This window comes from Pteropus medius, unplaced genomic scaffold (genome assembly GCF_902729225.1).
Source record: "Pteropus medius unplaced genomic scaffold, Ma_sr-lr_union100, whole genome shotgun sequence".
In the NCBI taxonomy this organism is placed as follows: Eukaryota; Metazoa; Chordata; class Mammalia; order Chiroptera; family Pteropodidae; genus Pteropus; species Pteropus medius.
Window position 1 is genome coordinate 3,348,065 of NW_024355206.1, and position 25,285 is coordinate 3,373,349.

The 25,285-nt window shown below is 53.6% G+C and overlaps 2 protein-coding genes, 1 long non-coding RNA gene and 1 other non-coding gene across 10 annotated transcripts in view; 2 read left to right on the top strand and 2 right to left on the bottom strand.

Moving 5' to 3' along the window:
- ZNF710 (zinc finger protein 710) overlaps positions 1-6,149 on the top strand; it is a 52,721-nt gene extending 46,572 nt beyond the window's left edge. For 5 of the 6 annotated variants that reach the window (XM_039858468.1, XM_039858467.1, XM_039858466.1 and 2 more), the window contains 3 exons: positions 736-927; positions 1,447-1,621; positions 3,448-6,149. In XM_039858468.1, the coding sequence (XP_039714402.1) occupies positions 736-927; positions 1,447-1,621; positions 3,448-3,617 (537 nt within the window). In that variant the 3' untranslated portion in view covers positions 3,618-6,149. The remainder of the gene's footprint in view (positions 1-735; positions 928-1,446; positions 1,622-3,447) is intronic. The other variant, XM_039858470.1, reaches the window with a different exon arrangement.
- Positions 6,150-7,468: 1,319 nt separating this feature from the next.
- IDH2 (isocitrate dehydrogenase (NADP(+)) 2) lies at positions 7,469-21,464 on the bottom strand. The gene is made up of 11 exons (XM_039858471.1): positions 21,258-21,464; positions 14,136-14,227; positions 13,038-13,203; positions 11,531-11,691; positions 11,303-11,446; positions 10,766-10,902; positions 10,442-10,593; positions 8,731-8,843; positions 8,462-8,559; positions 8,280-8,372; positions 7,469-7,826 (listed from the first exon to the last, which is right to left on the bottom strand). Exons 1-11 carry the CDS (start codon positions 21,370-21,372, stop codon positions 7,745-7,747), a joined length of 1,353 nt encoding a protein of 450 aa, XP_039714405.1. The 5' UTR covers positions 21,373-21,464; the 3' UTR covers positions 7,469-7,744.
- Positions 9,630-9,748, bottom strand: LOC120599445 (5S ribosomal RNA). The gene has a single exon (XR_005651905.1). It is a non-coding gene; the product is annotated as a 5S ribosomal RNA (ribosomal RNA).
- A 473-nt stretch (positions 21,465-21,937) lies between the features above and the next one.
- LOC120599257 (uncharacterized) overlaps positions 21,938-25,285 on the top strand; it is a 41,722-nt gene continuing 38,374 nt past the window's right edge. For both annotated transcript variants that reach the window (XR_005651837.1, XR_005651838.1), the window contains exon 1: positions 21,938-22,181. This is a non-coding gene — a long non-coding RNA (uncharacterized LOC120599257). The remainder of the gene's footprint in view (positions 22,182-25,285) is intronic.

Below are 25,285 nucleotides of genomic sequence, written 5' to 3' on the forward strand. Positions count from 1 at the left end.
TGTCTCCTGGAGCTGAGTGTCCCAAACCTCGTCAATGCTAAGAATCATGTGGGGGGCCTGCAGAGACTACAAATCCCTGGGCCCACAGGATGGGAACCTCCAGGGGGCAGCTTGAGCGGCTGTTCATTGAAAAAGAACTGCGTGTGGCCCTTATCACCAGCAAAGCTTGAAAAACTCTCTTGGGGACTAGTGGATGGGCTCCAGGGGTGTGAGAACTCTAAATTCTACCCAGACCTGAGTGTCATTTTTCCTGGGGCATCCATACCTGCATTCATATTCTCAAAGGGGTCTGTGAGCCAGAGACCGCTGAGAGACGCCCTGAGGAGAAAAAACGCATGTGGAAATAATCCATAGTGACCAGGCTAAGGCTGTGTCTTCCTAGCCACAGGCCCCTGTTGCCTAGTGTGATGCTGGCTTGTAGCAGGTGCCTGGTAAATGGCTACTGAATGAATAAACGGACACATTTGCCTGAATGAGCGAACACATTTGCCTGGTGGGCAGGAGACAGCAGGTGTGTGGGTAGGAACAATAAGGCCCAGCCAATCTCTGCCTAATACTGGAAGGCTTCCTGGAGTAAGTGGCCCAGCCCCAACATTCTCCCAGTGATTTTAAACAAGTGGTATTTGTTTGGAACAGCTCCAGGAAGTCATTTTCCAGAAGCTGTGCAGACGCTCTGATGCTCTGGTCCACACACTTTTCGTTCTATGGCCTTGACTATTATCCCCACCCCTACAGGGCGTGAAGGAGTTCAAGTGTGAGGTATGTGGCCGGGAGTTCACGCTGCAGGCAAACATGAAGCGGCACATGCTGATCCACACCAGCGTCCGACCCTACCAGTGCCACATTTGCTTCAAGACCTTCGTGCAGAAGCAGACCCTCAAGACCCACATGATTGTACACTCACCTGTGAAGCCATTCAAATGCAAGGTACCGGGCCATCAGGCCCCAAGGCGAGACTGCCCCGTGGGTGGCCGGGAGTCAGCATGACTGTAGCACCGAAGCCCACCGAGAGATGGCCTGGCCAGTGCAGAGCGTGCAGTCGGCACTGTTTGCACGGAACTGCCTAGGCTTTGGGGGTTTGGAGTGGGCCATGAGGGTTCAGATCTTACAGTTGCTGAAGTTGTGCTTTTGGAGAGTTGGAGCAGGCAGGGCGAAGGTCCACAGGGAAAGAGCCCAGGTCAGACTCTGTGCAGTCAGAGATCCGAGCCCCGGGTTCCTGACAAGTCCAGTTCAGGGAGTGTGGCGCAGACCCACAGGAACGGTGACCAGCAAGGAGGCGCGGCTCTCTGCCTCTCGGGCCTCTGGGGTCACATAGGAGAGGGCAAAGCGAGTGCTGTCCATAGCGAGTGAGATTGCAGCCCAGCCGTGGAGGTGGGAGTGGGCGGGGCGGGGGCGGGGCGGGGAGCGGCTCCCTGTGGGCCGATGGTGCTGAGCGCTGTGTTCCAGGTGTGCGGGAAGTCCTTCAACCGCATGTACAACCTGCTGGGCCACATGCACCTGCATGCAGGCAGCAAGCCCTTCAAGTGCCCCTACTGCTCCAGCAAGTTTAACCTCAAGGGAAACCTGAGCCGGCACATGAAGGTCAAGCACGGTGTCATGGACATCGGCCTGGACAGCCAAGGTGGGTGGGCCATGCGCAGTGGATGGAGCAGGAGCGTCCTGTCCAGTTAGGGGAGCGGGAGGCGGGTCAGGCCTGAGACCTCGTTGGGGTGGGCTCAGGTCTGGAGAGGGCGTACCCTGGAGGTAGTGATGGGACGTTTATGTATTCTTTGAAGGATTTAAGTGGGCTCACATAAACAATATAATAAAAATAATAACTAACATTTATTGAGCGCTGGTGCCAGGCCTTTCTTAACTCATGTGACCCTCACGGTGAGGTCGGCTCTGTTATTATCACCGTTTTACAAATGCAGGAACTCAGGGACAGAGAAGTTAGGGAACTTGTGCGAGATCACAATACACAGAAGGTGATAGACACTTTATCTCATTACTAGAGATACCATGTAAAATAAACGGATGGGGAAGAAAGTATCAAATGGGACAGTAGCAGCTGGAAAGATAAGGGAGAGCCAAGTGAGGTCACAACTCCAAGTGGACCATGGGAGGTCCGATGGCCATGCAGACAGGAGCTCTGAGCTTCCCAGCAGCCAAGGCAAGGTGATCGTCCTCACAGCCAACAGCTGCCAGTGGCCTTCAGAGCAGTCTGCTTCCTTGTTCGCATCCAGTGGGAGGGTAGGAGCCTGCTCCCCTTTGCTCCAGCACAGCAATGAGAACACTCTCAGGACACCCTAGCAGGCCTTTCCTCGTGATTCATTGTCTGGGCCTGTTCCTGCACCACACACCGGCAGGGGATGGGGTCCCCCTTAGACTAGTGGTTTTCAGCAGAGGCGTGAGTTAGTCCCCAGGGGACATTTGGCCATGTCTAGAGACATTTTTGTTCGTCTCTAGATGCTCTTGGCATCTAGCTGATCAAGGCCAGGGATGCCGATAAACGTCCTAGTGCACAGGACAACCCTCACAACAAAGAATTATGGCCCCAAACGTTAATAGGGCCAGGGTTGAAAAACCTGCCTTTGACTTAGCAGGGTGACTCCCAAGCTGGGGTACATTTTACCCCAGAACACATCACGCCCCCTAAGTGCACATGGGGCTTAGTCGCAGTCCCTGCTGGCCACCCCCACAGGCCCCCTTCCTCTGTGACTCACTGGTCGGCAGGCCCAGGCCTCCAACAGTACGAACTTTATAATAAGATGTCAATTTGATACAATTACGGGAGGCCTCTTGGAGTGTTTGCCTCATCCTCCGTGTTAACCTCTGTGTTAACCTCCGTCTTGGAGAGCAAGGACAGGGAGACCACTGGATAGAACTGGCCTCAAGCACAAATGCCGGCAGGTCAGAGGAGGAAGGGTCCCTCTGGCCAGTTGAGGCAGAGCAGCACAGTGGATGAAGACAGCGGCACTCGCTGAGTGCCCTCTGGCAGGCTGATTAACCTCTCTGAACTAACTTTTGATCTCCTAAGTAGGGCTGCTGTGAGCATTTTGCAAGGTGACATAGGTGACATGCCGTGGGTGCTCATGAGTGGTGATGCAGACACGCTACAGCAGCAGGCTTTCGTGCGGCAGAGGGGATCCATGAGAAACATTCGAGAGAATAAGTGTGTGACTTAGGAGGGACGACAGAGGCAAGACAGAAAGAAGAGGTCAAGGCCGGGCCCGCACTCCCCCCACCCCCCCCCAACGCAGCTCTAGAGTTCGGGTCTGGTGGCCCATCAGAAGCCACAGGAGCCTGGGGCCAACCTGAGCAGGAAGGCTGAGAGGCAGCTGGGGAGCCTCTGGAAGCGGTGACTGGGAAGTCTTTTCTTTAGAAAGGTCATCTGCTTCCTGTGTGCAGGTGACAGGCTCCTCCCACCAGGTGGCATCCGGGCCTAACCGTGCCCCTCTCTTGCAGACCCCATGATGGAGCTGACTGGCACCGACCCCTCTGAGCTCGACAGCCAGCAGGAGATGGAGGACTTCGAGGAGAATGCCTATGCCTACGCTGGAGTGGACAGCAGCACTGAGGCCAGTGTCCTCACCGAACAGGCCATGAAAGAGATGGCCTACTACAACGTGCTATAGCACAGCTGGGCCGCCCAGAATGGGGTGAGGGGGGCCTGGGGCGTGGGGGTGAGACCCATGGGCTGTGGGCTGCACCTCCTGCAGCTGAGAAAAGCTACTGCCCCATCGTCCCGAGCCCTCCCCTCCCTCTGAGTCATTTGCACCACTAGGGACTTTTAGACCAAATGGACTGTACTACTGGCCTCAGCTGTGAACCAGGCATAGGCTCCAGACATTCGGGGAAGGAAGGGTAACTCAGAGGCCCAGGTCTGCGTCTCCTCAGCCTGCTGCTGTGGTAGGTGGGGGACATGCTGATGGGGGCCATTTGGCGACAGGTCACAAGGGCACAGGTTCTCAGGTGTCTCCAGGCCCAGCAGAGCTGGGGCAGCCAGTGTGGGCAGGGCCATCCTGATGGCCCTTCAGGGGCCCTGACACTGGAGGAAGAGATCACTTGAGCTAGGCCTTGTTTTTCTTCTGGACCAACTCCTGCCTCTAGGAATGTTCGAGCTACGGTGCTGGTCAGCACTGCCCACCCCCACCCACCAGCCCAGGCCCCAGGGTCACCTTCCCCACCCTGTCGTGGACAGCCAGGCAGGGCCTCTGCCTTCTACCTCCTGGTGCCTCCCACGCTCTGCTGGAGCCAGGCATGCATGCGGCCCAGGTCCTGGCCTGCAGGAAAGCAGGGTGTAGCACAGCCCCCAGCTAATGCCCTCCCCAGCCAACCCCCAGACGGCCCCACCTCAAAGCCCTAAGGTGGATTTCAACAAACGTCACGCAGTTCTGTCTTGAGCTGGGACACCCCCCCAGGGTCCCCAATGTGAGCAGAGCCAAGACATGCCTTGCATCGGGCATACACTAACAAAGACAGGTGGAGGCCCCTTGAGCAAGGGGCAGAGTACAGTGAAGATGATCACTGGGGACCAAGAGGGGCTGTCCTCAGAGGAGGCCAAGGACCACCTGTGTGGGGAGAAGCAGGGCTGGAATAGTTTCTTATTTAAAGTATAACAAGTATCCATTCTGAGGATGGGACAGCCAAGAGTCAGCAGGCTCCCGGGAAGAGCGACATATTTAAAAAGGAAAATGAAGACCATAGAGAAAAACATTTTTTGAGCAAATGGGAGTATTTTGAAGGTAATTTATTATTATTTTTCCTTTCCAACTCTGTGTCACCTATTATCTTTTCTGATGGAGGTCATTTTCTTTTTCCCAAGGGAAGCTTTCTTGTGTGCTGTGTGTGCTTCGTGTCCCCAACATAGAGCGGCCTGGCCAGGCAGGACTCAGGCTCAGAGGGGCTGTCGCTCTGGCCCTGGAGGTCCAGCTGCTGGCGGGAAGCCTCAGGAGGCCAGGGTGAGAGGCAGGAGGAGGCGGCGGGCAGGCCCTTCCACTCCTGCCAGGCCCCTCGCCAGTGACTCGCTCTGCACCGCCCACCAAAGGTCAGGGCCACTGACGCTGCCCAGCCAGCAGCTCTTTCACTTGTCCACTCTCATCCCGTCCCGACGCCGGCTCCTGCGCCCCTGGAACCGAAGGCTGCAGACCCAGGGCAGGGAAATAGTGCATTCAGGAATGGCTGGGGCACCCAGACTCCCACCTACTTGCCTCCTGAGGCCTAAGTAGTGAGGGGCAGGCAGGGCTGTCCCCCAAAGGCACAGAAGGAGGTAAAGCCACCCACTTCAGCCCAGAAACCAAGTGATGGTGAAACAGCTGGGAGCAGAGGGGACCAATTTGAAATGCAGCTACCCCCAAGGCTGTATCCTTAGTGATGGACCTAGCTAGGCTTCAGGGTGGCTGTGATTAGGACTGAGGGGAGGACAAGGTGGCCTTAGGATCAGGCAGCCAGGTGCCCCTTCCTTCTGTTCTGGAGCTCACACTAAGCAACAAACCAGAGCCCTGGGGCTCACAGGAGCCTCCCCAAGTGTGGCTCTCCAGACCCCAAGCCCCCGACCCCCGAGCCTCCCAGGTGCCCGCCATGATGACCCTCAGGTGGCAGTGACCCCGTCACTGTAGAAGACATTTTCTCCTGCTGAGCAGAAGCATCATCCCCTGCAAACTACCTCTTCCCACAACGTCTTTCTCCCCTGGTACCAAAAAGAACCCTGTACCTCCTCCTCCTCTCTCCTGCCAGCGCCCTGGCCCTGGCCCTGGAAACCGAAGGGGGAAGGTCTGGCCCCGGGGTGGGGCTCTCCTCTCCCCCCCCAGCCCCGCCCTCAGCACCGGCCCTCTGCGAGGTTCGATACTTGAATGCCCCTGCCCTGTGCCTTGGACCTGGGCAAAGCTAAGAGAAGGGGACAGCACAACTCACGATTTGAGCTGGGGGGTGGTCTTGGCAAGGCTCCTGTCCTCACCCCTCACCCCAACCTTTTCAAAAGAGGTGTGTGGCCTCTTGGGTGACTTGGAAACTCCTGGATGAACTCCACTCTAACTTATTTTGACGTGTATACAAACCAACTGTTTAGAAATCCCACTTGTGCAAAGCCCTACTGTGTTTTTATGTTCCTGTTTAAAAGAGAAGTTTACTTAGCAATAATTATAAATAAATGAATATTCTTTAGTGAGGCGACTGCGAGTGCTTGTTTTTATGGTTCTTGGAACCTGGTCCTCTCCCCTCCCCCGGAAGGAACTCCCCGCAAAGCTTCGCAGCCCCACACGACAGGACATCACTCTGCAGAGGCCAGGAGGAGACCCAGGACACCCTTTGTCCTGGAAAGGCCACCTGCAGGGCTAAGCACCTACGGGGAGCTGGTCCAAGCCCAAGAGAGGGGACCAGGCCAAGGCCCCAGAATTCCCACCGCTTGCAGAGAAAAGCTGCTTCCCCTCACCCACCAGGGCACCAGGACAGAAGCCAGCTCCTGATGCCAGACTGGGCTTCAGAGGCCGTGCATTCTGGGGAGCTGCCAGCCCTTTGCTACTGATGGGCAAGAAAGGGTCTTGAACTTCCCCCCAGGAGCTGGGGGTAGCAGAGCCAGCAGACCAACTAACCTTTCTTCCCACAGCCCAGGGAGCTCAGTGTGCTGACCAAGGAAGAACAGTCCTTCCGACAGGAGGGGGCGCCACTGTGAACGGGTGGTCGGAGCCCAGTCTCAAAGCTACTGAGGTTCCCAACTGATGGTGTTCAGGAGCCGGGAGAGTCCCCCACCCAGAATTTGGGAAATGGACTTAGGGTTGCCAAGTATTTATTTTATCAAGTGAATATGATACAACTCTTCCCTCAGGACATTTTAAACACCAAAAGTAGAATATAATCCTTGCGTAAGGGTAGCCCTTTAAATTGGATCGATTTAACTTTATAGCAACTTTGTAATCTTGCTTTGCTTGTTTTGCTAAAGAATGGAGAAGATGAACCCACGTCTGGGAACCTAGACGACATGGGGGGGACCCCATGCACACTCCCAGAACCCACACCCAGACAGCCGCGAGAGAACCGAGGGGCGGCTGGTGAGTGGGGCCTGTTTTTTAGTGCCGATAAAAGGGCGAGGAGCTCTGGAGATGTTTAGAAGGTTAAAACCAACCCAGATAAATAAATAAATAAATAAATAAATAAATAAATAGACCCTGCATCTATCGAAAAGTTGATAACCCCGACATGGAGAACACAATACAGGAACCGGATCGTGCTAGGAAATTCCAGGGACCCCACAGGCCTAGGCCCCCAGAGTTGTGGCCGCTCCTCGGGCTGCTCCCGTAGGATGCAGGAGGCCTACCCTGCTCCCCGGGCCCCTGTCCCATGGTGGGGGCCCCCTAACTGGATGGAGCTGGGACAGGCCTGTTGGGGCCTGTCACTCCAGTCTGCCCCTGGTGGAGCCCCCCAGCCCTCTGAGGGTCTCTGCCTCTAAACCCCAGCTGCCTCCTTCCCCTGAGGGACAAACACAGCAGACGGTTTTGTGAAGAGATTTTAGTAGCTAAATATGGCACCATGTGTTCCAAGAGCGATATAAATTACAGTATGCAAAACATACTGACTGACTGAGGTAAAACACACTGTTCCTGCCTCGCGTTGCCGTGAGAGGAAACTCAGAGATACTTTTAAAAACATCTTGCTTATAAAAAATGTCCCCTAGAAAGGCCCCTGAGGGCTGCGAGGCTCACCCTCCGCCGCCTGTGTGAGGACCTGCATCCATCCAGCAGCCGGGCAGCACTCCCTGCCCCTCCTGCTAGCCCAGGGCCTTGTCCAGGTTGTTCTTGATGGTGTCCAGGAAGTCCGTGGTGTTCAGGAAGTGCTCATTCAGCTTCACGCTGCCGAGAGAACATGCGTGTGTAAGGGACAGAGCCCGAGCTTGGGCATCTTAGTGGCAGCCCTCTCTCCTGCCCCTGTAGGGAGGGGCGCGGCCAGGCTACAGGTCACAGGTTACCTGTAGCCCACTGCCAAAGGGCCACAGCAAATTAAGCAGGAACCCAGTAAGGTCTGTCTGTTCTTTTCCAGGTAAATGGGGAACTGGGTACAAGCTCTCCTTGGAAACATCGGGAGCTGAGATGGAAAGGCTCTGAGCAGCTAGCTGCAGGGATGGAGACCCACCCCCTGGGCCCGGTCTAGGAGACTTGGCCTGAGTCGTCCCTCAGGGCTGTAGACTGTCCCGCCCCAGGCTCCTGGCAGCTAAGCTGGCCCAGAGGGGAGCCTCTAAGAAGAGCCCTTGGCTTCTCTCCTCCCACCCCTGAGCTCCTAGAAGGCCAACCCTGCCCTCTACCCACTTGCTGAGGCCATGGATGCAGCCCGCAAGGTCCTTGGTCATGGCTCCGCTCTCCACGGTCTGAACGCACACCTTCTCCAGGGTCTGGGAAAACCTGCAGGGGACAGGGCAGAGGGCGACCGCAGCTGTGCAGTCAGGGCCCAGAACCTGCCCCGGGCCAGCTCAGGCCCTTCCTGTGCTCACCTGACGAGGTCCTGGTTCCCGTCCAGCTTCCCCCGGTGCTCCAGGCCACGCGTCCAGGCAAAGATGCTGGCAATGGGGTTGGTGCTGGTAGGCCGGCCCTGGGGACAGGGGTCACAGAGGAGTCAAGAGCCAAGCAGACAACAAGGGAGCCACCTGAACGCAGCTGCCCACCTCTAGACTAACAGGTCTAGGCCTATCCTCCCAGCCCTCATGGCCAGTGGACCGTGGGCCCCTGGGGTAGACTGTGTGGCCATGCTCCCCACGCTCACCTTCTGGTGCTCCCGATAATGGCGCGTGACCGTCCCGTGAGCAGCCTCAGCCTCGATGGTCTTCCCATCTGGGCAGACCAGCACGGACGTCATCAAGCCAAGGGAACCAAAGCCTGAAGATCAAGAAGACCCTCCCCTGTGTCGGCACCTCTCAGACCACGCGGGTTGAGCCCCCCTGCGCCCCTGCTGTTGTAGCTACTTCTCAGCTAACGTTTCCACCCACGCCCAACTGTAACTGGGAGCACGAGGGTTGTTTCTAGTTTGTCTGCCCTTGTCATGGGTCGCCAGAGCCCAGCACGGGGCAGGGGGCACTCGGAGGTACCTATCATTTGCCTGTTAGCATACATCTGTGTGCCCACGTCCAGGTGTCCCGAAGCCTGTGCCTTCCAGGGCCCAAGACCCCACAGTTCTCCCCACCCAGCCTGGCTCATGACTAGGAGGCACATTCAAGCAGAAACAATAAAGCCTGTCAACGGCATTTCACAGCGATCGTTCTATCTGCTGCTGTTTTCAGCTACTTGAAAGTTTTGTGATTTATTTCCAGTTTTTCCCAAATCCAGATGTCAATCTTTTCTGTTGTCAAGGTCTCCTGGGCTTCAAAAGCACACATGGCACCAAAATAAGAATTGTAAAGGCCCAAGAAAGTAAAAGTGGGCAACCCCTTCAGGAAAATTATTTGTCTAAGAATTTTTGCTGTTGGGGCACGGGAAGCAGGGCCCTTCGCCATTTTTACCTGGACCTTCCCATTCGCCAGGTCCTTATATATTCGGGGGTAATGCTCATGCTTTCTCTCGTCTGCTATGACTTTTTATCCTTCCAGCCTAGATGAGAATTCTTCTAGTGAGAGGATCACCACTGAACTTACCGAAACAAAGCGAAGCTTTTTTTATTGATTTTTACGCCTACAGCACCTGGTCTTCCTAGGTGGTCTCCCATCCAAGTACTAACCAGGCCCGACCCTGCTTAGCTTCCAAGATCAGACGAGATCGGGCACATTCAGGGTGGCATGGCGGTAGACCTAAAGCGACGCTTTTATCAAGCTGCCTTGTCATCACAACCTGGTGTGGGCTTCTCTTTTCTCCTCAGGAGCGAGACCTCACCCATGACACATAACCTGTCTCCCTTTCACTCTCTATGCTACATGCTGCCTACTCCCACCATCTTTCCTGCTCTCTTCCCCCCACACAATTGGGCTATTTCTTACAGTTCTTCTCTAATGGCTCACCCAGGCTTTTGGCTGCAAAAGGATTTGTTTTTCAGAATGCTCTAGGGCTTGGAGGTTTGCCATTGTCCCTGATATTCTCCTACATCCAAAAGGTTTAGCATACAAAATGAGTTCTCTATCATTTAAAGAGCGCCCAGTTGTATTCAAGCCTATGCTTCCGCTAGAGCCAAACTTAGTCATTTGGCCCCTTCCTGGACAGGAACCTCAGAGCCCACAGACCTAAGCCCTTTAGAACTTGAATTCCTGTGTCCTCCTTTCTCTTTAATGGCAGCCTTAGTAATACGCCCGTTTAAACCTAATTCGTGATCCTGACTCGCTCAGATACCAGGGAGCTCCCGCCCCCTGCTGTCCACAGCGGACCCTGCAATGAGCTGGCAAGCCCTAGTCCTGCTGCTACACAAGAGTAGCTTCCGACCAAAAGGGTTTGAAAATCCCCCCAGCCCGAGAAGACCAACAATCAATGCCCACAGGGTGTCCCAGGCATACCCTGGGCCAGGATGTCCGACTGCACGTCTCCGTCATAGTTCTTGCAGGCCCACACAAAGCCACCTGAAGACTTGAGGACCTGAGCCACCATGTCATCAATGAGCCGGTGCTCGTACCAGATCTTATTCTTGTCAAAGTCGGTCTTATAATGCCTGGGGGGGAAAGGGCCTGTTGCGGTGAGAGGGCAAGAGGCTAACAGGCTGGGGAATCCCTCGCCAAATGCACGGGGACAGCAACCTCCCAGGGGGAGGGGGAGGGGTGGGACGGGGTGGGAGTGGGAGAGGCCGCGGAGTCCTGGGAAGCAGGAAAGGGAGAGGCCGTTACTTGTCAAAGATCTCCTGGAAGATGTCCTTGAAGCGGCCGTCGTAGGCTTTCAGAATGGTGTTCTTAGTGCTCATGTACAGCGGCCACTTCTTCTGGATGGCATATTGGAAGCAGCTGTGCGCAAAACCCGAGATGGACTACGGGGAGAAAGAGAGGTCCCTGGCATGCTCCCCTAGGGCCAGGCGCTGGCCCGAGAACGGCACCCCTTCCTTCCACACAGCTCTCTCCGGCAGTCTGGGCCACCCCAGCCACTCTGGAGCAAGCACCTGGTGTGTCTTCTGCGCAGAAGCAGCCCCCCTCCGCAATTCTTAGACCACCTAGAGTTGCCGGTATGTGGCAGCTCATCCAATCAGAGCGCCTCCTCCCTCGGGGCCTGTGATTGGCTCAGAGATGATGGTGTGACCCTGGCAGGGAACTTTTGCTGGAACCATGCGCCAAGAGGGGCCTTTTTTTTTTTTTTTTTTGATAAGGTAGCCTGGAGAAGGGAAGGGAGGCCAGGCTGGGGGAGAGGAGCTCAGGCTCCCGTGGCCACCTCACCTCATCCGTGTTGTACATGCCCATGCCCACGCCGCCAGCAGGGAAGTTGTACACCTCCCACTCCTTCACACCGCTACCATCCTTCGGGGTGAAAACCATCTTGAACGTGCCGGCCCGGTCGGCCACAAAGTCTGTGGCCTTGTACTGTAAAGACGAGAGGGTGGCTCAGGCCAGGGCCTCCAGATGGGGATCCCGGGCCGGCGGAACCCAACGCCCGCCTTGGTCCACCTGGTCGCCGTGGGCGTGCCTGCCGATGGTGATGGGCTTGGTCCAGCCAGGAACGAGGCGGGGGATGTTTTTGCATATGATGGGCTCCCGGAAGACGGTCCCGCCGAGGATGTTCCGGATGGTCCCATTAGGACTCTTCCACATCTTCTTCAGCTTGAACTCTAGGAGGACAGAGATGAAGCGGCCCCACTGCAGCCCCCACCTTCCAATGAGAATGTGAACCCCAAACAAGAATGCAGCCAGATGGGGGGTCCTAAAAATCATCCTGGGGAAGCAGCAGAATCTAGAGTGTGAATATGTGGGCTCTAGAATCAGATTTCCTGGCTTCAAGCTCCATCTCCAGTGCTTCTAACTGTGACTCGTATGGAAGTGGCTTAACCTGAGCTATGAAATGAAACTGCTGATACCTAGCTTTTGGGGTTGTTGTGAGGATTAAATGAGCTCATATGCGAAGTACCTAGGACAGTGCCTGGCACACGGTAAGTGCTCCGTCAGCTATTATTACTCCCACGTCATATACTTGGAAGTAGCTCAGTCTGATGAACCCAGGCAGCATAGCGCCTCACTCTAGATGCTCTGGTTCTGGCCCCAGGACTGCCATTAACTGCGGGGTCCAGCCCAAGTTACTAAGACTGTGACCCTCGACTTCCTTCTCCATAAAATGGGGATATATAAACCCCAGGGTTCAGGAGAAATAAAAGAAACCCTCCAAGAAGAGCTTAGCACTAAAATGATTCCAATACCCTAAGATCAGTCCAGCCTGAAAGGCAGCAGGAGGCCTGGGGAGCTAGAAGCTGTGTCTTGAATGCTTCCTTCTAAGTCCCTGATACTGCTGGGAATAGGAAGACAGAACTCTGCACACTGCTAAACCACTCTTTCTTGAACTTTCCAGATCTGACACTGGTGCCATTTCATGGCAACTTCAAGAGCAGCCCCCAGAACCAGGGACCAGCTGCAAGTCCAAGCCTGGTAAGGGCACCTCTCCGATACCCCTCCATGGCTGCAGAGGCAGGGGCACACCTGCAATGCCAAGACAGTGGCAGGACACTAGTGATGTCCCCAGAGCCCTCCGAGGCTCTGAAGGATACAGGCCTGACACATGGCCCTCTTCTGGACAGAGGTGGCCCCTGCCTCTCTGTAAACCTGCCTGCAAAACAGTCCAGGAGGCCAGAGGGGCAGGCTACCCAAAGGGGCCATTGTGACTATGACAGAGTCAGCATTCGCTTTCTCCTCCTCCTCCTCCCTGTTACTGATGGCACCTACATGGCCAGAGCCACACAGCACAGCAGTAACACCACTGGCTTGGGAACAGGGGACATGGATTCTGGTCTCAGCTCTGTCACACCCTAACTATGGAACCTGAGGCCAGCCCCTTAACTGCCCATCCCCTGCCCCATCTACAGGGCTCGATCGCTAAGGCTCTACTGTCTACCAGGCATTTACGGGGAGACCGGGGTCAAGTCATAGCGCCCACTGTCCCCACCCACCCACCTCCACACCCCCGCACCTTCCACGCGGGCTTCATCGGGGGTGATGGTGGCACACTTCACAGCTACACTGTATTTCTGGGTGGCCAATGCAGAGTCAATGGTGACCTGGTCATCAGTCTTGTCACGGTGTGGGAGCCCCAGGTCAAAATACTTGAGCTGGACGTCCACGTGAGGCAAGATGAGCTAGAGACAGATGGCCAAGGCGAGGCATCAGTCCAGATGACTATGACTCAGGGGCATGTGCAGGCCACAGCAGGGGACACTCAGTCAGAGCGAAGGCCAGGGGAGGTGGGGAAGGTACAGCAGAGGGCTGGAGTCAGCCATTCCTCAGTGGGGCCAGGCTAAAGCTGGCAGGAGGTCGGGGCTCAGGAGAGAGGTTGGGACACCAGGCTGCAGCCCCTCGGAGGGCTCGACCCCTAGATTAACCAAATGCCACCGTGACGGCCCATCAATTCAGCTGAATCCCAACTCCAAGTGCATCTAGATTTCTCTGTACAGTGGGTTCTCTCTCCTTCCCCATTCAGAAGTGACAGTTCTCAGCCTTCTTGTGGACATACACAATACAAAGGTCTCCACAGGGACAACATGCTCTTCCAGGCAGACCCCAGTGGCTTGGAGAAGCCAAGCAGCCGCCCTGGGAACCATGGGCCATGGTGGCTCAAACATATCACTGTGGCAGGCACCACAGCCACGACTCGTGATGCCACCCCTGAGCTGCTAAGTAAAGGTTAACTACACGCACAGCTGCCCCGCACGCAAGCCCTGTTCTCGTTTTGCTCCCTCAAGGAAGCACATCAGAATGTCGGGGGTCAAGACGGATAGGGTACAGCATCAGCCCTGAATCTGCACACATTTTTAAGACATGCAGGCTTTGGCACCAGCACCAGACACAGACTGGTGAGGACAGGCCCCTGCCTGATGTTGCAAGGACCATGAGTGGTCGGTCTGGACATGACAGAAGGGTGGATGGAAGGAGAGAATCAGGACTGCTGCTGCCCACCTGGTGACAGGTGACTCGGGGAGATGGGTGGGCGCGGGGCCCAGGAGACCTCGCTGGGGCGGAACGCTGTGCCCGGCCAGCTACGTGGAAAGCGCCCGCTTCAGAAGGGAACTACCTTCTCCTTGATGAACTGCCAGATAATGCGGGTCATCTCATCGCCGTCCATCTCCACCACCGGCTTGGCCACCTTGATCCTCTTGTCGGCATCTAGAACCGGGCATAGACTGCATGTGACGGCCCCGGGCAGGCTCGTGGGGGTGTCCCTCTCTTCCCCGCCAGACCTGCCCTTCACCGAGAAGCAGACCGTGGTTAGCCAGGGGCCATGTTCACTTCTGCAGGAGTAGCCCCCCAGACCGCTTGGGGACCCGGACCCCACACTGAGTATGGCCAGCCTGGTCAGTCAAGTCTCCTCCCCAGCAATCTGATGGCAGAGGAGACAACATAGAGAACCAGAGCCACCCAGGGCCACCTTGTCCAGCAGCAGGTCGGGAGACGCTGCCCAGGGGCCGCTGCCACCTAGTTCCCCAGGGCAGCCCGGAACCCCCTCTAGTCCAATCCATGCCATTCTATGAGCTACCCTGTGTCCTTCCAATAACACCCTCTCAAAGTCAACCAGCCACTCATTTGGTCTGTTGCTTGCAACCTGAGAACACGGCGAACTTGAAGTGAGGAAGGACAGTATTCGCACCTACTCCGTGCCTGACAGTGTGCCCCTGCCCTTTAAATGGTTCCATGCAGTCCTCTAGCACTCCCCAAGGGAGTATCATTATCTCCCCTTCAAATGGGGGAGGCTGAGCCTCCATGCTTACTGCCCACAGTTACAGTTCAAAAACAGGAGGATTCGCACCTTGCACAATGGGTAGCACATACTTAGGGTACTCGGGAGTGAAACTCGGAGTCCCTGGTCCCAGCTGGCTCACCTTGGCCAGTCCTGCCAGAAAAGCATCAGAAGACTGGACGAGCAGCTGACCCAGGTCCAGGCAGAGGGCAAGGGGGAAGCAGGAGCCAGGGAAGCTCTTTAAGGAAAGTCTGACTCGTGAGAAAAACCACCAGTCTGGGAAGTGAATTCCAAAGAAAACTCAAGACAACGGCCCATCCAATTAATCGGCGCAGGCTGCCGTGGACAAGGATCGTTGCCTCAGAAGGGGGCACCCGAGCACCAGCACATCCCTCTGCCCACAGCCCAGAGGAAGCAGTGACTGCATAAGAGGGTGACAAGATCTATGAAAAACCTGTGTTGGACTTCACTCTTCAGAAGCCTCACTTGCTGCAGACACCCAGGGGGAGCGGGACAGCAGAGAGCTGCGCCCTGTCCCCACAGGAGCACTCCTCAGCACCCCCCTCCCTTAGGACCTATGTGCTCATGTTACACACAGTCCATACAGATGGAGTTGGGGGGTCTTCCACCCTGCCGGAGATTATGGTCACTTGAAAACAACATTGGGAGAAACGACATCTGCTCGGTTGCCAGCATAGGACAGAAGTCTATGAAAAACAGGCCTAGAAACTAAAACGGCATGGCCACCTCGTCACATTTAAAAGTGACCAAACAAAAGTGACCAAAGCCCACCAGACTGCAAATATATCACTGTCGTGAGAAAAACCACCTAGAACACACGCCACGGCTGTGACTCGGGATGGCATCCCAGACCCGCTCAGAAAAAAGTTAATGTGTGCAGCAAGATGACCCACTTCCCAAAGATATGCAAACAGGCTGTTTTTTGTTTTAATCTAAAAAGAACCTTAGAAATCATTCAGGAAGAAAAATGAGAGCAGGGAGCGTAGCTGTGTCAGATACCGGAAGAACTCAGATCCCCGGATCAAGTGCAGCCTCTGGATGCCCTCGGGGGTCAGATGTAGAGAAACGGAAAGCAAACCGACAAAATACTTCACTCCCTACAGGACAAGGTGGCCACTGCAGGCACTGCTCTATTGCCATTCCCAAGGTGCAATGGGGGATTTTGGACCCAAGCTACAAAATTCCTTCACCTTGTCTGGTCTAAAGTTTGAATGGAAAGGGCTTTAGAAACTGCAGAAAGTGTACTGCACTGTGGCAGAGCCAGCTTAATTTTTAGGAGTATTTCTTAAGAGTTAATTCGATGAGAGCTAATCCAGCTTTTTAAAAATACATCGAACCTACCAGAATCAGGATCCCTAAGGACAGATTCATTTAGGCGCCAGTCCTAAAGGTCTCCGCCTCAGCGTGAGCTCCACTTAACTTCTGGGCTTCCGGCCAAGAGCCTGTGGGCTATAGATACCACACTTCCTCCTTGTGGGAGTTCAAAGTCAAGGTCACAGCAGGCAGCCCTTCCTGCTATACACAGCAGGTGTCAAATCCTCAGAGACCATAGGGCCCACTTATTTACAACCTCCTGAAACACAACAGTCCCTGCCCTCAAGGAGTGAGTACAGAAGGAAAGTACTACAGGTAACAAGACAAGCAGACTTCTATCAATGTCAGGAGTGCAGCCTCCCTGGAAGCGAACTTCTCAGAGGAGCTGGGACAGCTGTGTGACCCACAACAGCAGAGACTTATTTTGTCTGACCCAGGTAGTGTTTTTCTTTGTTTGTTTTTAATATTAATTGGTGGACAAGTAGACTGTAACAACAACAAAAATAAATAAAAATAAAAATAAGCCAATTAATAAATGGGCAAAGGACTTGAATAGATATTTCTCCAAAAATGATATGTAAATGGCCAATAAGCACATGCAAAGATGTTCAACATCACTAATCATTAGGGAAATGCAAATTAAAACCACGATGAGATACAACCTGACACCTATTAGAATGGCTACTATCGAAACAAAAACAAAAACAAAAAACACAGAAAACAACAGATGTTGGTGATGATGTGGAGAAATTGGAAACTTGTGCACCGCTGATGAGAAAGTAAATTGGTGCAGCCACTATAGAAAACAGTGTGGAAGTCCCTCAAAAACTTAAAAACCAGAATTACCATAAGATCCACAAATCCCACTTCTGGATACGTATCTAAAATAATTGAAAGCAGGGTCTTGCACAGCCATATTTGTAGCAGCATTATTCACAATAGCCAAGGGCGGGGAGCAACCCAAGTGTCCATTAAGGGATGAATGGATCAACCAAATGTGGCATGAGCCTTCGAGAGGAGAACAGGACTCTTTGGAAACTAATCCAGGAAGCTTAAGAAAAACTTTCCTCCTAAAGGTGAAACAATGTTAAGTTAAGCAATTCTAAGTTTTTCGACACTGGGCTCCCCATCCCTTAACCGCGGATATACCTGCTTTGAACTAAAAAAGGAAGTGCATCCACGTTTTAGTGCTTTCGAACCTACCTCACTAGATTTTGCTGTTTGTTCTTTTTTCTCAAACTCTACAAAGGCAAATTCACTTTATATCTCCAGGAGACTTACAACGCGGTGTACTTAGAAACAACATTGCCACATTTCCCAGAAACTCTTTCAATCCAGCTGCCATTAACATTTTTGGGAAGTAACTCCTATGACAAGTTAGAAGCAATATTAAATATGTGAGAATTTAATAACTATATCTCCTAAGCTTTTCACAATTCCCTACGTAGGTCAATAAGTTTTAATTTGAATATTTTTAAGGCAATATGCACATAAAATGGAATATTATTCAGACTTAAAAAGCAAAGAAATCTTGTCACATACTGAAACATGGATGAACTTTAAGGTCATTATGCTAAGTGAAACAAGACTGTCACAAAAAGTCAAATACTGTATGATTCTACTTATACGAGGTACCTAGAGCAGTCAGATTCATAGAAACAGGAAGTAGAGTGGTGGCTGCCATGTTATTTAATGGATGCAGAGTTTCACTTTCGCAAGATGAAAAAGCTCTAGATATTTGTTGCAAAACAATATAAATAATAATTTTAAAAAACCAGGAGATTTTATATAAAAATCCAGCCTCTTTTGAAGAATGAGTCGCTTCCCACACACTGAGCGGGCACTCACTCGTGGCCAGGATAGGCTGGGTTGAGGCAGCCTCTCCTTTCATGCCGGTCCTGCCCCATGCCCTCCAGAGCGCCCCAAAGTCTCAGAGTTTGACTCTTTGTTGTTCAGCCAATATGGTGGTGACACCACATCATCTGCCCCTTTCAGGGAGACAAGTGGTAACAAGCAACCTATGGCTGGGCCTCCCTAAAAGCCTCCGAGGGACATCATGCAATCTTCAGATGAGATGCTGTGCAAACACTGCCCTCTAGGCCAGAGTGTGGGGTGGAATTACATTAGTCACAAGAAGCCCATTTGACCAACTCCTTTTCTGTTTGGGGCCCCAAGCACCCAACACCAAGTAAGGTTTTCAAAACCCATCCCCAGTTTCAGAATCTGCCTGCTGCTCCAAACTCAAGGCTCAAGGTCCCCGCAAGACAGCCGCAACCCAGGTAACTGCCTCCACCACATGCTTATTCATGCTGCTCTCAGCAGAGAGGCTGCTCAGCCAGCATGGCCCAGGAGGGTGTGAGCCCCAACTCCTGGGAGCTCTAGAAGGCAGGGCAGCAATTCTGAAAGACAATCTAGTATCTTCCTTGGTGTCCTCCTTTACTCTTCCTTTTCTCTCACACCCACATCCAAACTCTCAACAAATCCTATTGGCTCTCCCTTCAAAATATGTCCAGAATCCAATTGTTTCTCACCACCCCAGGGCCACCGACCAGGTCCAAGCCAATAGCCTCTCTCGCCAGATTATGAAGATGGGCTCCTGCCAGGTCCCTGAAGCCAGAACGCTCCTGTTAAAATGTATTTGGGTCATGACACTCCTCCCAAAACCCTGCAAAGCCCCCGCTTTCACTCAGAGTAAAGGCCAAGGTCCTCAAAAATGGCCTGCAAGCTCCCACGGCCCCCACAGCCTGGCCTACCTCCTGTTACTCGCCATCACGCACTCCGAGCCAGCCTCAGGCACACCTTCTTCTCTGCATCTCCCACAGGCAGAGGTGCGCCCCTCCACCACGGCCTCGGCACCTCAGTTCCCTCTTCCCCTCAACTAATGGCCCGTTTCCCCTGCTCCCTCAGCGCTTCGCACACACCTTCCTTTGCTTATTTGTCCTCCTGGTACCATATATCACCCCCCACCCTCCTGGGATACATTGCTACACAGAGTGAGTTCTCACCATCAGACACCACCACCAGATCATCAAAAATGTACACGGTGGCAACTCTGCCAGGCAATGGGCTCCCTGCCCTGAAGAAGCGCACAACCTATAGTATATTAATATTTGCAATCTGATGGAATTCTAAACCTGGGTTTACAGAAGTATAAAGTCCAGAAGTATAAAGCCTAGCTTCCAGGAATCAGAGAGCAGTTTCCAGCACTTCCCACCCTGAATGGAATTAGTGCACGAGGCCTCAGCCTCACATAGAAGATTTGGGACAGGCCCCTGGCTTTCCAGAGAGGCTTTTGTGGTCTTATCAGATGTGGCTGAAACAAGGCTCAGTGGAGAACACATAAGAATTCAACTGATGAGTCTGCAAAACTTTGAGCCATCATTAAATAATTTGCCCTGGAATCTACAAGTGCAGGCAAGCCACTAAGATTTGAAAAGTCAAGGGCCAGGGTGAGAAAATTAAGTTCCCAGGCTAGGAGTAGAGCAAAGGAAGAATAGATAAGTAATTCTCCTACCGAACAGTTGGGCAAAGCCAAACTCTAACTTATCAGAGCTGCACAAGCAGTCGCTGGAAGCCTATGAGTTGCAAAACTGGAAAGAATTACCATGCAGCAAAGACACAACGGTGTTTTAGCTAAAAAATACTCTCTTGTCATCAAGGAGAATGCCAACTATTCTGTCTCTGGCAGCACTGTCAGGTAGCAAGCTAGCAGAGGTCACAATTGTATGTGTCATGTCCAACTCAAACACTAGGCATTCTGCCCATTAATAACCAATCTATTTGAGGACTTTCAGAAGAACCTGCAATTGCCTGCTCTTTTTATGTGTTATCAAAACCCCCAAAGGGGCTTTGTTTTCTTGTTTGTATATGGAGTGTTTGTTTTTACCATCAGTGCTGAAAAAAAAAAAAGAGAAAATCAGAGAATGGACCTATCTCCCGAAATATTTTGCTGAATGTGGTGCTGTATTATGGGAAAGTTGGTTTGAGGCCTGGGGGCACTTGGAACCTTGGGCTGACCCCTTAGAGACAAACCCTAGAAATGCAAAAGCAGAAATGCCCTTTTTCTTTTTGTCAGGGGGGCGGGGCCGCTGGGGCCCAAGCTCTGGTCAGCTGCTTCCACACTGGGTTAAAAATTACCTACACTAGCATTAAGGCCAGGTCGCCTGGGCCCCACCCCCCTCTTCCTCATTCTCCTGGCCAGGTCAGGATAGGGGTTTCCGTGACAACAGGAATCAGACAGGGCCAAGGGACCTATATTGTTCCTTGCCTTTTGTAGTTGGCGATAGAGCCAGAGTGCAGGCAATGCCCACATGCCAGCCGGGGCAACCAGCGTTGGTAATGCAGATTCAGTCTACGTCCTGCTTATCATTTGACCCGACTGCTGTCTTCTCTCTTAAGCCGGGAGCTAAGGGTACCACAGAAGCTGTGAACTACTATTCGGGAAAGTCATGTTTTCTGGCGCGGCCGCCAGGTCTCAGCATCTGTGAGCCAGGCAGGGCCAACGAGAAAAGGCAGGTCAAGACAAGGAGAGGCCCCAAGATGGAGCCTCAGGAGCGGCGACAAGGAGAACGCGGGAGTCCAAACAAAAGGGGGAGATGAAAAGCACGCTCCTCCAGCTGTCACGTAAAAGGCTCCAAAAATAGCTGACGAGGGCCTGGCAGCGAGGAGGGGTTACAGCGCCCCTGGCTGAAAAGGAAGGGGAAGTGAATGCCTCCACCCTCCCGCCTTTGTCTGAGCAGGGACAGCTTGTGGGGTGCTGCGGCTCCCACTCGTTTGCTCTTCTCCGCCAGGGGCGCAGGGTGGGCAAGATTCCCTCCTGTTCCAGGACACCCCCCAGCACCCCATAAGTCATATCTGGAGGCGCGAGGAAGCCCGGAGCTCCCTCCCGCTCAAGGCCGCAGGGCTGGCATCGCCCGAGCCACCAGTTGCCACCGTCCTTCAAGTCCCTGCCCCTGCGCCTGGCGCCGCTCGGATGCTGGGGCCAAGAGAGCGCGTAGCGAGCCCGTCCCCGGCTCCTTGTGCGCCCAACCCCGGCAACCCTCGCTGTCGTCTCTCCGGTCCCCGCCCGGAGGCCGCCACGTCGCGGGGCCGGGCGCGCGCCCGCCCAGACCCTCTGGCACTCACAGTGGCGCCGCGGCTGGTCCTGCAAGTTGGGGCCTGTCAGGGCTGCCGGCGCCCAGGCCGGCCCGGAGCCCGAGGCCCTGCCGAGCGAGCGTACGACCCGCAGGTAGCCAGCCATCCCGAGCAGGCGAGCGAACGAACCGCGCGGGCGAGAGCCGAGCGCCAGCAGCTGCTCCCGGCTGCCTGCCGGCGGACTGCCCAGACCTGGGCAAGGGGCGCGCGGGCACGGCCGGGGCGGGGCTTCCGGGGCCGCCACCTCATTGGGCCTCGTCGGGAGGGGGCGGGGCCAAGCCGGGCCAGACCGTCCCCTGCTCGCCGCGCGACCCGACACGCGCGCGGCGGGAAACCCCGCTGGACCAGCGCCAGAGATGGTGAGACCCGCCCGGCCCCGCGCGCTGGGGCCGGAGCTGGAGGACTAGGGGAGCCGCTAGCCAGGCTCGACCCCTCTCTCCAGGACGCCCCATTAAAACCGGGGTGCCAACTGCTGACACATGAGCTGAAACCCCAAAAGACAAATCTGAGGAAACGACCACGTCCTTCGCGTTTGCCCGACGGCAACCCCAAAAGGCGCGTGAACCAAGTGCGCGTTCCGCGCTCTTGAACTAAGACGGAGGGTACCTCAGTCTCCTTCAGGTCTCTCTCAGATCGCCTCCACGGTGGTAGACGGATCGGAATCCCCCCCTGGGCCCTGTCTCACCAGAAGGTCAAGCTGCTGGTCGCCGAAGTCATTCAGCACAGCCACACGGCCTGTTCACTCCCGTCCCAAAGGCCAGCCGGGGGACCTGGGGGAAACACGGCAGGGGAACGGTCCGGGCCCGGGGGCGGGACACGCTGAACGCAAGGACAGCCAGCGATGCTTCTCGCCTTCCAGATGGGTACTCCGCATGCGGCCAGCGCCGCGGCTGAATAAACTCAGCATCTCCCCAGGTAAACAGTTTAATTTTTGCCTGTTTTCGAAGAAAAGACAATGCCGATTGGTTCTGCCACACAGTCAGTCTCTTTCTCTCTCTCTCTTTCACCCATTTTCTTGAAATGGGACACCAAAGGAGCGGGGAGGCTGGGTTTTATTTACAAAAATCTGCCCGCAGCTCCCTACTTTTCCAGTCACAACTCACTCCAGATAACTCCCAACCTCCTTTAGCCCTGTGTTCCCAGCTCTCCCCTTCACTGCCAGTCAAAATTGCCAGGTGGATCTGGGCCAGGAAAGCGACCTTGAATTAGTGACTTCGAAACTTCCTTCTCCCTTGTCCCAGCCAGGCAGAGCTACTGCTTTGACCCTAAGCCCAAGGAGAGGCTGTTTTGGGGCCCCTCAAAGCCTGAGGCCTCAGTCAAATGCCTGTTCTTGAGCCAGCGTGTCCCAGAATGACCCAGTATCCCTTTTACCCTGTTTTCAGTTCTCTTGCTCAAAACACAAGCATAGACCATGGAAGCCTCTGGCATCTGGCTTTCATACCATCCTGGTATTATCAGGTACCTTGGCTTCAGTGTCCATACCTGTGAACTGGGAGAAATGGACTCCCCACCCCCCCCCCCTCTGGAAGGATCCTTCTGACCCAGACATTCAGATTCAGTTATGTATGTCAACTACCCATACTGCCACTTCTGAAATGGTCATAAAGAAATTGCTACCCACCCCCAGGGGCTCATCTGTTTTACTGCATGGTGGACCAGGGTGCCAGAGGTCTGGCCAGAGGTGATACTGAAGCCTCAGTGTGTTCCAGAGTCTGGCTTTTGCCTGTTGAGGGATTAGGATAGGGGCACGTGTGTCCCCTGCAAGTAGAGCAGTAGCCTGGGGCAGTCGAGACTAAGTCTTCAGGTTAAACTGCCTCTCACCGTCTGCCTCCCAGGACTCCAGCTCCGTGCCAGCCTTCCCCCATACAATGCCTATTTGGTGAGGCAGCTGGTGTCAGCTCCATTGGCTCAGATGTTAGGACACTTGCTTAAATCACACAGCTGGGAAGTAACAGAACTCTAGTACCTACCCATATACCTGGCTCATAGACCATTGCTCATTTAAAGAGAAAGAAGGGAAAACCAGAGCTTATATTTATTGCACTCGTGGTGGTCACTACGGGCCATGAACGCCACTTCAGAGAAAGATGGTGTTTAAAGGAAAGGTGTTTAGATGCTCCCCTTTAGAGTCAGCAGAACTGGAAAGTCCCTCTCTTCTACGCTTGTAATCAAACCCCAATATATTATAGAGTCCAGGTTATGTGCAAGTTTTCTGTGGAGGCACAAAAATGTATATCACTTAGTTCCTACCCTCTGGGAGCCAGACACACATCTGTGCAATCTCCACAAGAGGGAAGTGTCCCAAGAGGAGTTTAGGTGACATACGAGGCATCTGTCAAAGAGAAAGTCACCTCTGATGGGAGACTCCTTGGTGAGCTTAGAGGAGGAACAACCATCAAGTTGGCTCTTTAAGGATACTTAGGATCTGGGAGGAGGCTGGACAGGCAGGCTGGGAGAGGTTACGGACTTGCATTTCATCCAGGTAGACACTTCAGGGTATTAGTTTTGTGGTGTGTTTGTAGACAGGGGGTAACATCTGGCAACAGCAGGGAAGGGATGTTAGGGGATTAAGCCTGGGGAAGGGAGGCCAGCCAGCGTCCCTGAACCAGGGGCAGGCCTGACACAGGGTCCTGGCAGGATCCCAAGAAGGGCAAGACTCCAGAGATGGTGGAGAGATAGAATCAGCGGGAATTGCACCTGCTGGATGTGGGGCAGAGGAGGAGTCAGAGCGACTCAGCCCTCCATGGCTGGATCAGGAAGAATGCTGATGCCGTTATTAGAAATTAGAATGGAGGAGGAGGAGAGAGTTGTGGGGGAGGCGTTGATAGCAGAGCTATTTATGGTCATTTCTAAAGTGAGTTCCCTGCTAGCAGTCTGTGCTCCATCCTCCTCCCCATCTGCTGCTTCCAGCACCGTCACCGTCACCGTCACTGTCACCGTCACTGTCACCGTCAAGCACAGCCCTGAGCAGTCACTTCACAGCAAAATATTTGCAGTAGCTCTCCACTGCCTCATGCAATAAGATCTGAATAATCTGATTAGCTCATAAGGTTTCTTAGCTTTCACCCTCCTCATCACCCTTCTCTTCTACTCTTTCCTCTCCCCAAGAACGCTAAATTCAACCATTCCCCTGAATAGTCCCTGCCTCTGAGCCTTTGCACTGTCCCTTTCTTTCATCACGTGGACTCTTTCCACTCCCCATGGCCAGACTCAACTCATCCTCGGTGGCCAAGTCCTTCTGCAGCCTGCACTGGGAGTGGGGATGGAGGGACACAGCGTTCATTTATATCTGAGTGATCACGTAAGGCAAACAGCTCACTAGACTCCGCACCCCTCATAAAAGACACAAAATACTACTCTGATTTTCACTTGGTAAAACAAATCTGTGGACAGTAATGGGCCAGGTCCAGAAACAAATTTGGAAGATTTTAAAATACGATTTAATGCTATAAAATTTTCTCTCAGGTTGCTTAATTTAATCCTAAAAATTCCTAATAAAACTAGAGATCCAAAGTTGGAACAATGAGACAATGACTGAAAGGCGACATTACCTTCCTAGCGCTTAAGGGTTGACCCCTGATGCTGAAGTCATTTGTTATGATTGTTTCATTGCCTGAGCAAGTCACTTCACTTTCCTGAGCCTTAGTTTCTTCATCTGCACATGAGGATACTAACACCTGCTCCTAGTGGTTATAAGGATTAAATAAATTCACGCAGATAAAATGCTTAGAATGGTGCCTGGCACACATTGAGAGACCTGTTGGTGGTGGTGTTAAAATTATCCATTCACTCGCATCCGTTTCACACCAGTTTACTGAGCTCCTATGACATGCCAGGTGTGACCCAGGGATGGACAATAGGGCACAGTCTATTCCCGAGAGGACCTTAGTCCACTGGGGGTGTCGCGGAGATGTATGTGCAAACAGGTCATTTTAAAATACAGTGGATGTGGTTGGAGGAGTCTTAGTACAGTGTCTTTGGAGGACAACTCGGTAGCATCCGTTCTATTATAAAATGCA